This window comes from Cetorhinus maximus, chromosome 2 (genome assembly GCF_964194155.1).
Source record: "Cetorhinus maximus chromosome 2, sCetMax3.hap1.1, whole genome shotgun sequence".
Classification (NCBI taxonomy): domain Eukaryota; kingdom Metazoa; phylum Chordata; class Chondrichthyes; order Lamniformes; family Cetorhinidae; genus Cetorhinus; species Cetorhinus maximus.
The window spans coordinates 187,520,863-187,533,829 of record NC_135880.1 but is presented as its reverse complement, the minus strand read 5'-3'; the positions used below and the strand labels follow the sequence as shown (position 1 = coordinate 187,533,829).

At 44.9% G+C, this 12,967-nt stretch overlaps 1 protein-coding gene across 5 annotated transcripts in view; it reads right to left on the bottom strand.

Moving 5' to 3' along the window:
- arhgap32b (Rho GTPase activating protein 32b) overlaps positions 1–12,967 on the bottom strand; it is a 539,127-nt gene that overhangs the window by 168,203 nt on the left and 357,957 nt on the right. For all 5 annotated transcript variants that reach the window (XM_078530751.1, XM_078530768.1, XM_078530760.1 and 2 more), the window contains one exon: positions 5,561–5,698. In XM_078530751.1, coding sequence (XP_078386877.1) covers positions 5,561–5,698 — 138 coding nt within the window. The remainder of the gene's footprint in view (positions 1–5,560; positions 5,699–12,967) is intronic.

Here is a 12,967-nt window from a genome sequence, read left to right as displayed (position 1 = left end):
TAGTGCCAGAGAACTGGCAGGCAGCTAATCTTATTCCTATATTTAAAAGGTGGGGGGGGGGGGGCGGCGCAATATATCCAGGACAAGCCAGTTAACTCAACGTAGATGATAGGAAAGACAATGGAATCTTTATCCAAAGAAATAACAGAAGAATATCTAGAAACTGAAAACAGAATAAAGAGGAAGGCGATATTTAATGAAATTTACTCAATTCTTCAAAGAAGTAACAAAAAGAGTGGGCAAGAGGAATGCAGTAGATGTAAAATATTTGGATTTTCAAAAGACATGTGATAAGGTATTGCATCATAAACTAATGGTCAAGATCAGTACATGTGGATTACGGGACAACTAGCAGAAGTGGTAAGAAGCTACCTACAAAATAAAGTTAGCAAGAATTAAGAGTAATGTAGACCAGCAAATAGTAGGAAGTGGTACACCACAGGGTTCGGTGCTGAGACCAGTGCTGTTAAACATTTACATAAAATACATAGCACCTTTAACATAATAAAACATCTCAAGATTCTTCACAGAGGCATTAAAAAACAAAATCTGACACTGAGCCACATAAGGAAATATTAAGGCAGGTGACCAAAAGCTCGGTCAAAGAGAAATTTTAAGGAGTGTCTTAAAGAAGAAAGCAAGGTAGAGAGACAATGAAGTTTTGTTAAATTTGTTTGGAACCTTGGTTAGACCACACTTGGAGCACTGTGTACATTTCAGATCTTCATATTAAAAGAAAGGAACCAGAAGCACCAAAGAAGGTGTAAAAAAAATCACAAGGATGACAACAAAACTGAGAAGATACCCTCATTAGGAAATGCTAAACGGACTATGGCTCTTTTCTCTAGTGGCTCAGTGTCAAATTTTGTTTACTAATCAGCCCTGTAAAACGGCTTTGGAGATTCTTCAATGTTAACAGCGCTTTACAAATGCAAGCTGTTGTTAATACTGAGGTAGGGTGTGAGAAGGTTTGAGTGGAGCACAAACACGGGCATAGGCCAGATGGGCCGAATAGACTGTCTTTGTGCTTTAAATTGTATGCTTATGCAAAACTCAGAAGTGACTCAATAAAGATCTTGAAAATTATGGAAGATTTTGATGGGGTAACTGTGAAGAAAAAATTTCCACCTGTGGGAGAGTTGAAAACTAGAGGCCATAAACATAAGGTAGTCACCGATAAATAGGAAATTCAGGAGAAAGTTCTTTACCCAGAGAATGGTTAGTATATGGAACTATCACATCTATTAAATGTAATTTCCTACATTACCACAGGGTCTACACTTAAGAAGCACTGACGGGCTGTAATATAGTTTGGGATGCCCTGGACATCAGTCATAATGAAAGTCACTATATAAACCCAAGTTCTTTCTTTCACATGGAGAGGTTGAGGTGAACAGATTGATGCATTTAAGGGCAAGTTAGGTAAGTACATGAGAAAAGAATTGAAGGATATTTTGGTGGGAAGTAAGGTGAGACAAGGCTCATTTGGAGCATAAACCTCAGTATAGACCAGAAGGGATAAAAGATCTGTTTCTGCGCTGTAAAATTCTATGCAATCTTGTGAAATCTTGTGTCCTCCCTGTGATGTGTTTGTTGACAGGAGCTGCATTTAATCAGGTAGGAGGGTGACTCCACCGCCTTCCCTTCTTGCCCCGCTTACCCTAGTATGTTTGCTTGTGGGCTCCTACTGTGTGGTGCCCCCATTCAATGGCATTCCGTGCCTGATCAAGGGACCTGGCATCATGGAGGTGGGGGTAGTGGGAGTAGCACTGATAGCCACCTCTTACCCTTACTGCCAATCCACCCTCCTCCGAGCCCCTTCCCCCCCATCACTCACCCGTGCTTGGGTCGCTCCTTGATCTGAGGCCTCAGGTGGGTGTAGTACCAGCAGCAGTCACCACCTACCCAATGGCGCTGCTGAGTACAGCGCCGCCAACCTCTGATTGGCAGGGAGCTCAGGGGGGTAGGGTAGGGAGGCTGCTGGCCTGTTAGGGGCCTTTCCAAAAAGAGGCAATGCAGAGCAATTGCTGGCTCTTTTGCCCTAAGTAATACAGCTCAAGGTCAAAGATGTCTTGAGTAGAATCAGGTAAGTAAATGTACACAGTAAATGGTAGGGCACTGAGGAGTGCGGAGGAACAAAGGGATCTGGGAGTTCAGATACATAATTCCCTGAAAGTGGCGTCACAGGTAGACAAGGTTGTAAAGAAAGCTTTTGGCATACTGGCCTTCATAAATCAAAGTATTGAGTATAGGAGTTGGGATGTTATGGTGAGGTTGTATAAGACATTGGTGAGGCCAACTTTGGAGTATTGTGTGCAGTTCTGGTCGCCTAACTACAGGAAGGATATCAGTAAGATTGAGAGAGTGCAGAGAAGATTTACTAGGATGTTGCCGGGTCTTAAGGAGTTGAGTTACAGGGAAAGATTAAACAGGGTAGGACTTTATTCCTTGCAGCGTAGAAGAATGAGGGGAGATTTGATAGAAGTTTACAAAATTGTGAGGGTTATAGACAGAGTAAATGCGAGTAGGCTCTTTCCACTTAGATTAGGAGAAATAAACACGAGAGGACATGGCTTTAGGGTGAAAGGGGAAAGGTTTAGGGGGAACATTAGGGGGAACTCCTTCACTCAGAGAGTGGTGAGTGTGTGGAACGAGCTACCATCTGACGTGGTAAATGCGGGCTCACTCTTAAGTTTTAAGAATAAATTGGATAGATACATGGATGGGAGAGGTCTGGAGGGTTATGGACTAGGTGCAGGTCAATGGGACTAGCGGAATAATATTTTGGCACAGACTAGAAGGGCCGAATGGCCTGTTTTCTGTGCTGTAGTGTTCTATGGTTCTAAGTAGCACATCCACCAAAATAACTGGAAGGTTTATAATCAAAACATTTGCGTGTCCCAGAGTTCTCAGTAGCTAAAATCTGCTCTGCTTCGCCTGAGGTGAGAGCGCTCATTGGGAAGGAAATAGCTGCAGCTTCAACCCTGAAGACGTTAATAATCGCTGTTGTAATTTTATATTTACACTTTATATGTGCACTTCAAAGATACTTCATTGCCTGTAAAGCATTTTGGAACATCTTGAAAGGCATTTATAAATGCAAGACTTTCCTTTATTTAGAAGGAGCAGACAACAGGTCTGAATCATCTGTAAACTGAAAGATTATTCGACGAAATAAATCAAATCAAGAACACCAACAAGAAGTCAATTTCCAGCTAAATCCTGCAAACTGAGATTACAGAATCCATTAGTGAGGAAGGGATTGTATTAGGAGGTTATCATCAGTAGTGATAGCACCCTGGGGAATCACTCCATACAGTGACAGGACACCATTAATACTACAACTCATACAAAGTGTACCAAACTATTTGGAATCACTTCAAACATCTTCTGGAAGCAGAGAAAAAGCATTTCCTGTAATCCATGTTGCTGAAAAGTTCAATACATTCTGTGGTCTCCTTTAACCTAGAATAACTGCTCAGCTGGATAGAACATGTGCTTTCTCTGGTTGCAATGCGATGACTTGCTGCAGTGGAATTAGAGAAGTAGGCAGTGACAAAAAAAGAGGGAGGGCCGGGGTTCACAGTGAGTAGAGACAGAGGGGAGAAGGGAGGAATGAGGGGGAGAGGGGCAAGTGAGAGAGAGGGATGAGTGATGGGAAGAGTGGAGTGGGGAAGTGGGGGGAGGGGAGTGGGGCAGAAGGGAGTGGGGGGATTGGATGGGGGAGGAGAAAAGAGAGGGGATAAGGGAGTCCTTCTCAGGATGGCAGCCGGTGACTAGTGGAGTTCCGTAAGGGTCAGTGTTGGGACCACAATTTTATACATAAATGATCTAGATGAAGGAGCTGAGGGCATTCTGGCTAAGTTTGCAGATGATACAAAAATAGGTGGAAGGACAGGTAGTATTGAGGAGGCGGGGAGGCTGCAGAAGGATTTGGACAGGTTCGGAGAATGAGCAAAGAAGTGGCAGATGGAATACAACGTGGGGAAGTGTGAGGTCATGCACTTTTGTTGGAGAATATAGGCATAGACTATTTTCTAAATGGGGAGAGAATTCAGAAATCTGGAGTGCAAAGGGACTTGGGAGTCCTAGTCCATGATTCTCTTAAGGTTGACTTGCAGGTTGAGTCGGTAGTTAGGAAGGCAAATGCAATGTTGGCATTTATTTCAAGAGGACTAGAATATAAAAGCAGGGATGTGCTGCTGAGGTTTTATAAGGCTCTGGTCAGACCACATTTAGAATATTGTGAGAAATTTTGGGCCCCGTATCTCAGGAAGGATGTGCTGGCCCCGGAGAGGGTCCACAGAAGGTTCATGAGAATGATCGCAGGAATGAAAGGCTTAACATATGAGGAACATTTGAGGACTCTGGGTCTATACTCGATGGAGTTTAGAAGGATGAGGAGGGATCTGATTGAAACTTACAGAATACTGAAAGGCCTGGATAGAGTGGACGTGGGGAAGATGTTTCCATTAGTAGGAGAGACTAGGACCCGAGGGCACAGCCTCAGAGTAAAGGGAAGACCGTTTAGAACAGAGATGAGGAGAAACTTCTTTAGCCAGAGAGTGGTGAATCTATGGAATTCATTGCCACAGAAGGCTGTGGAGGCCAGGTCATTGAGTGTACTTAAGACCGAGAGAGATAGGTTCTTGATTGGTAAGGGGATCAAAGGTTACGGGGAGAAGGCGGGAGAATGGGGTTGAGAAACTTATCAGCCATGATTGAATGATGGGGCAGACTTGATGGGCCGAATGGCCTAATTTCTGCTCCTATGTCTTATGGTCTTATGGGATGGGCGGGGAGAGAAGAAAGGGGATGGGGGAGAGAAGAGTGGAGTTGGGGGGGGGGAAGAGAGGGGAGTAGTTTGGGGAAGAGAAAGCAGTAGAGGGGGAAGAGAAGGGAGTAGAGAGGGGAAGGAGGTGAGGGCAGGAGAGGAGGCAGGGGAGGGAAGCCTCAGGCTGATAAGGGGCTGGGGTGTAGGAAGGCAAAAAGTAGAGGGATGACGTGAAGGGGTAAGTACAGAAGGAGAAGGGGAGCAGCAGAACCAGGGTAACCAAAAGAGAAAGAAAAACGATTGGAGAAAAGAGGATGAGGTCTGCCGGAGGGAGAGAAAGCAGAGCAAGATAGGGAGTGGAGAATAAAAGAGCAGGTGGGAGAGGTAAGGGAAGAAATCAAGGACAAGAGGGCCTGGTCAAGCCTCAGGGCAGAGAGAAGCACGTGGCTATGCTGCATAACAGACAGCAAGGCTTGCCATAAACAAATATGAGCAGGGATAGGATGGGGGTGTTGGAGGGGAAATAAATTGAGCTATAGTGAGATAGATGGGTCTTAATTTTTGATTCTAAAATGCACATGGAGCCTTGCATGTTGAGGGAGGAGGGGAGCTGTTCCCTGCAATCTTTCTCCTGCAGTGTGAGGTTTGTCACAAATGCTACTCCACACATGGACTGTAAGGTTTTCGAAAAATACTACTTCAACTGCTTCCCTTCCTATCTCCCAATAATGAACTGTGATTTCTTCATTGTCCACATAAGGGGCAGCATGTAGCTGGGCACCATACCTCTGCACTGTCCTTCAGCCAGTCTGTACGTGGTAGCTCTGCAAGCTGGGAAAACCGCCGGTCGTAAATGCAGAGATGGAGGTGTTTATCCAGCACCCGGAAATCTTCATAACTCCTCTTCACAATCCAACTCCTGTCCTGCAGATAGAAGGCAGTTTACTGAAGACACTGAACATATGTCATTTGAGAATCAAGCCAAAAAAAAATCAAGCAATTTGAAAAAGGAAAACAGCCAGTTTCAACAATTGCCTTAGAAATACATCTTAGTATTTTATTAATTAATGTCAACTGGTACTTTTTTCCGTCCCTGCCAAGGTACCGAAACTGCTTTTAGCAAAGTCAGAAATGATATCTTATGTAACTATGACAAAGGTAAACACACCCTTCTCGACCTGCATGAAGCCTTTGACACATCCTCCTCCTCTCCACCATTTTCCAGTTGGGTGGGGCTGCTCTGGCTTGGTTTTATTTTGATCTAACAAATCGTAGCTAGAAAATTGCTATCAATGGCTCCTCTTCCCACTCCCGCACTGTTAGCTCTGATGCCCCCCAAGGATTTATCCTTGGCTCCCTCCTATTCCCTATTCTCATGCTGCTTTTTGTTGACAATCATCCAAGAGCAAAATGTCAGATTCTACATGTACGCCTATGACACCAAACTCGACCTCACCACCTCCACTATCTCTAAATTGAAAGCTCTAAAGTGTCTTTGCCAATATTTACCCCTCAATCAGTATCACTAAAGAGAGAATCTAACCATTGATCCTTGACATTCAATGGCATTACCATTGCTGAATCCCGCACTATCAATATCCTGGGGTTACCATTGACCAGAAACTGAACTGGTCTAGGCATATAAATACTGTGGCTACAAGAACAGGTCAGAGGCTTGGAATCCTGTGGCAAGTAATTCACCTCCTGACTCCACAAAGCCTGTCCACCATCTACAAGGCACATGTCAGGAGTGTGATGGAATTCTCTCCACTTGCCTGGATGAGTGCAACTCCAACAACACTCAAAACGTTTGACACCATCCCAGTACAAAGCAGCCAGCTTGATTGGCACTCCTTCTACAAACATTCACTCCCTCCACCACTGATGCACAGTGCTAGCAGTGTGTACCTTGGTGAGTCCCTGCAAGTACAAGATGTACTTGCAGGGACTCACCAAGGCTCCTTAAGACAGCACCTTCCAAAACCACAATCGCTACCATCTAGAAGGACAAGGGCGGCAGACACATGGGAATGCCACCACCTGGAAATTCCATTCCTTCACTGTCTCTGGAACTCCCACCCTAACAGCACCGTGGGTGTACTTCTACCACACGGACCGCAGTGGCTCAAAAAGCCAGCTCATCACCACCTTCTCAAGGGCAACTAGGGATGGGCAATAAATGCCGGCCTAGCCAGCCAAGCCCACATTCCATGAATGAATAAGAAAAACGAGAACAGGTTAGCTTGGTCATTAAGCTCACAGCTGTTTGCGGGATCTTACTGCACACAACTGTGCTGCCAGTTTCTCCACAGTACAGTCGCCAAGATAATTCATTAGCTGCGTAGAACTTTGAACATCCTGAACACATGATAGAAGCTATATAAATGCAAGCTCTTTCTTCAACATTTTACAGTCTCGTATCATTTAAATATTTCTAATATTTTAACATATGTTTCCATAAAACCTTAACCACTGATGATGGAGCTCTCCCTCTCTCCCAGGACCCCTCTGGCTAATAACCTCACTGGAGCAGCCTGCACCAGTGAGGGGGGCCTGGGACAACTGTGCTAATTTTTAAAAAACATATACTCAATCTTTTTAGCAATGTACACACTTTCAACATCAAATTGATCCCTTTGATCAAAAAGTACCCCCATACATTTGTTTCTTCATTATAATTAAACTGGTAACTTGTGGGAAGTGGGAAATACTCACTCGTAGATACGGTACCTAAAAGACATGTTTTCTGAACAAGAAAATTAGAAATAGGTCCAAAAATCACTAAAAATTTCAGGAAGCATTTGGTTCTCTTCAGGTCCCAGAGTAATTACCTAGACCACTGGAACGGGGAAAAGGCTGTTGGGGAGGGAAGTGGGGCGGAACTACCAATAAAATTTAAACCATTCTATCCCTTAATTTCTACAGAAAAGAAAATGACGAATATGAGCAGTTTTATTAAACAAGAACTACTTTCAGAAGAAACATCTGTGCTCCGTCATAGCATCTGTCAATTTAAACTTTACATTTCTTATTGCTCCAGAGCCAACTCTGAGGCCCTGGTCCACAAGGAATTAGACCACAGCTTGCTCCTTTTTGACCTTTAAAGCTGCAACACATCAGTGCAAGCAAAAATGCTGCTTTCTCACAGCCTACACATGGCTATACTGAGTGAGTACAGCCAGCTTACACGATCATTGCTACATATTTCAAACACTTTAAAATAACCCAACTCTCTTGGCTCAACAGGAACGTAATCGTGTTCAGATTCTGATGGAAAATGAGTGATGCAGGCTTGTTTCTGCTGACAGCAGTGTATGTGCATGCGTTGGGTGAGAGTGTGGCGCCCTTACCCACAATTTCAAAATTCATTGATGACATCAAATTCAAGGGGATAGTTTTTTTAAAACATTCATTCAAGGGATCTGGGCAGCATTAATTGCCCATCCTTAATTGCCCTTGAGAAGGCGATGGTGAGCTGTCTTCTTGAACTGCTGCAGTCCATAAGGTGTAGGAACGCCCACAGTGCTGTTAGGAAGGGAGCACCAGGATTTTGACGCAGCAACAGAGAACAAACAGTGATATAGATCCAAGTCAGAATGGTGTGTGCCTTGGAGGGAAACCTGCAGATGGTGGTGTTCCCATCCATCTGTTGCAGTCCGTCTTGGGTTTGGAAGGTGCTGTCGAAGGAGCCTTGGTGAGTTGCTGCAGAGCATCTTGTAAATGGTACACACTGCTGCCACCGTGCGTCAGTGGTGGAGGGCGTGGATGTTGAGCGTGGTGGATGGGGTGCCAATTAAGTGGGCTGCTTTGTCCTGGATGGTGTCAAACTTCTTGAGTGTTGGAGTTGCAATCAACCAGGCAAGTGGAGAATATTCCAACACACTCTTGACTTATGTCTTGGAGATGGTGGACAAGAAGTGAGTTACTCTGCAGAATTTTCCGCCTCTGACTTGCTATTGTAACCACTGTATTTATATAGCTCATCCAGTTCAGTTTCTGGTCAATGATAATCCCCAAGATGTTGATAGTGGGGCATTCAGCGATGGTAATGCCATTGAATGTCATGGAGAGATGATTAGATTCTTTCTTGTTGGAGATCGTCATTGCCTGACACTTTAGTGGCCAGTGACATTCACGCCACACATCAGCCCAAGCCTGAATATTGTTCAAGTCTTGCTGCTTCAGTGTCTGAGAAGTTGTGAATGGTGCTGAACATTGTGCATGCATCAGCGACCATCCCCACTTCTAACCTTATGATGGATGGAAGGTCATTGATGAAGCAGATGAAGATGGTTGGGCCTCGGACACTACCCTGAGGAACACCTGCAGTGATGTCCTGGAGCTGAGATGATTGACCTCCAACCAACCACAACCATCTTCCTTTGTGCTAGGTATGACTGCAACTAGTAGAGAGTTTTCCCCGATTCCAATTAACTTCAGCTTTGCTAGGGTTCCTTGATGCTACACTCGGTCTAATGCTGCCTTGATGTCAAGGGCAATCACTCTCACCTCATGTCTGTACTCAGTTCTTTTGTCCATGTTTGGACCAAGGCTGTAATGAGGCAAGAAGCTGGAACCCAAACTGAGTATCAATGAGCAGTTTATTGCTGAGTAAGTGCCGCTTGATGGCACAGTCGATAACACTTCCATTACATTACAGATGATCGAGTGTTGACTGATGGGATGATAATTGGCCAGGTTGGATTTATCCTGCCTTTTGTGTAGATGCCAGTTCTGCAGCTGTACTGGAACAGCTTGGCTAGGGGCACGGCAAGTTCTGGAGCACAAGTCTTCAACATTATTGCTGAAATAATGTCATAGCCCATAGCCTCTGCAATATCCAATGCCTTCAGCTGTTTCTTGATATCACATGGAGTGGCTAAAGACTGGCATCTGTGATGCTGGGTAACTCCAGAGGAGGCTGAGGTGGATCATCTCCTCGACACTTATGGCTGAAGATGGCTACAAATGTTTCAGCCTTGTCTTTTGCAGTGATGTACTAAACTCCCCCATCATTGAGGATGGGGATATTTGTGGAGCCCCCTCCGCCAGTTAGTTTTTTTAATTGTCCATCGCTATTCATGACTGGACATGGCAGGACTGCAGAGCTTAGATCTGATCCATTGGTTGTGGAAGCGCTTAGCTTTGTCTATCACTTGCTGCTTCCGCTATTTGGCATGCAAGTAGTCCTGTGTTGTAGTTCCACCAGGTTGACACCTCATTTTTAGGAAAGCCTGGTGCTGCTCCTGCCTGCCCTCCTGCACTCTTCACTGAACCTGAATTGATCCCCCAGCTTGATGGTAATGATAGAATGGGGGATACGCCGGGCCATGAGACGACAGATTATGCTTGCATACAATTCTGCTGCTGCTGGTGGTCCACAGCACCTTATGGATGCTCAGTTTTGAGTTGCTATACCTGTTCGAAATCTATCCCATTTAACATGGCTGTAGTGCCGCACAACATGATGGAGAGCAACCTCAATGTGAAGATGGGACTTCATCTCCACAAGGACCGTGCGACGGTCACTCCTACCATTACTGTAAAGGACAGGTGCATCTGCAACATGTAGGTTGATGAGAACAAAGTCAAGTAGGCTTTACCCTCTTCGTGCTTCCCTCACCACCTGCTGAAGACCCAGTCTAGCAGCTATATCCTTTAGGACTCATAGAAACAAGAGGCGGTGGTCATTCGGCCCCTCAAGCCTGCTCCACCATTCAATATGGTCATGGGTCTTTCTCAACACCATACTCCCACGCCCTCCCTATTTTCCTTGACAACTTTAGAGTCTAGAAATCTATTTCCTTCTTAAATATATTCAGTGATGTGGCCTCCACAGCCCTCTGTGGTAGAGAATTCCATAGATTCACCACCCTCTGAGTGAAGAAGTTTCTCCTCATCTCAGTCCTGAATGGCCTACCCTGTATCCTGAGACTGTAACCCCTTGTTCTAGACCTTCCACACAGAGCAAACATCGTCCCTGCATCCAATCTGTCCAGCCCTGCCAGAATTCTATATCTTTCAATGTAATCCTCCCTAATTTTTCTAAACTGCAGTGAATACAGCCTAGTCAACCCAATCTTGCCTCATATCCTGCCATCCCAGGAATTAGTCTGTTACACTCCTGCACTCCTTTGCTGTACTCCTGCTTTCTTAGGTAAGGAGATCAAAACTGCACACAATACTCCAGGTGTGGTCTCACCTGTACAGCTGCAGTAAGACATCCTTGCTCCTGTACTCAAGTCTTCTTGCAATGAAGGCCAACAATCCATCTGCCTTCTTATCTGCCTTGCTTTCAACCAATCAACATTTAAATAATACTCTGCCATTCTGTTTTCCCGACCCAAGTGGATAACTTCACATTTATCCATGTTATACTGCATCTGTCATGTATTTGCCCACTCACTCAAATTGTCTAAATTACCTTTCGTTCATGTGATGTGGGCATCACTGGCTAGGCCAGCATTTATTAATTCCCCTTATTCAGAGGGCACATTGCTGTCGGTCTGGAGTCACATGTGGGCCAGACAGCAGACTTCCTTCCCTAAAGGGGGGTATTTACGACAATGTGGTCATCAGACTTTTAATTCCAGATTTTTATTGAATTCAAATTCTGCCGTGGTGGGATTCAAACCCGGGTCCTCACAGCATTACCCTGGGTCTCTGGAATACTAGTCCAGTCACAATACCACTATGCCACCGCCTCCCCTAAATACTGAGGAGTGTAAAAAATTACAGGAGGGGTAAATAATTGGCAAATTAAGTTTAACATGGATAACATTCGCTCTGGGTTTCGGAATTCAAGCAGTGGCTGGAGTCACAGTGGCACATCTGCGAGGCTGAAAGCTACGTGGATAGCACGTTCAGAGAGGTGGTCACACCGCAGGTTAGGAACATGGAGGCAGAAAGGGAATGGGTGACCACCAGACAGTCCGAGAGAACCAGGCAGGTAGTGTAGGAGTCCCCTAGTGTCCAGCTCGCAAATCAGTTGTCAATTTTGGTTACTGGTGAGGGCATTGGTACCTCCAAGGAGTGCAGTCCGAGTCAAGTTTGTGGCACCACGGGCGGCTCGGCTGTACAGGAGGAACAGAATTAGTGATAGGATATTCATTAGTTAGGGGAACAGACAGGCGTTACTGTGGCTGTAGACGTGACTCCAGGATGGTATGTTGCTTCCCTGGTTCCAAGGTCAAGGGTGTCACAAAGCGGCCGCAGGACATTCTTCTGGAACAGGGTGAACAGCTAGAGGTCGTGGTTCACGTTGGTACCAATGGCTTAGGTAGGAAGGGGGATGTGGTCCTGCAGACTAAATTTAGGGAGCTAGGTAGAAAATTAGCAAGCAGGACCTCAAAAGTAGCAAACTCTGGATTACTCCCAGTGCCATGTGCCAGTGAGTACAGAAGTAGGAGGATCAGGCAGATGAATGTATGGCTGGGAAGACGGTGCAGGAGGGAGGGCTTTAGATTTCTGAGGCACTAGGACTGGCTCTGGGGGAGACAGCGCCTGTACAAGGCGGACGGGTTGCACCTGAACAGAGCCAGGACCGAATTCCTTGCAGGGCGTTTTGCTAGTGCTGTTGGGAGATCTTTAAACTAACTCAGCTGGGGTGTGAGAACCAGGAGAGAAAATTAAAAAGTAATACCAAGGTGCGCAAAATACTGGGAGACACAGATTGCACTAGAATTAAGAGTAGTAAGCTAACAGGCTGACCAGAGGAGATAATAATTCTCATAATGTTATTGGAATTTATTGTAAGATACAGTAATAGTGAGATGTGTGTTTGTGTGTGTGTGTGAGGTTTAATTGAATTAGAGGTAGCTAGCTAGTCTGGGTGCTTTGACCTAAGGAGAGGTTAGGTTTGAAATGTTAATTAGATAAACATGGGGAAGTTTAGAAACATAGGTGTCAAGGGGATATTTGCATTTTGAAATAAACCAGACTAGGTTGTTTTCAAAGGAGGGGTGAAATGTGTCACCTAGCCAAGTGAAGTTTAGAAACGGTGTGTTTATTTTTCCCAAAGATTACTGGTAAAATTTAGTGCTACGAGAGGGTTTTATTACCAGGGAGATAAAGTGCAAAGACAAGGTGAAACAATGGGTATTTGCATTCAAAGAAAAAGATATGTATAAAAGGAGCAAGGGCTGTGTGTAAGGGAAGGCATTTTTAAGATCTTACAAGTGTGAGAAAGACTTC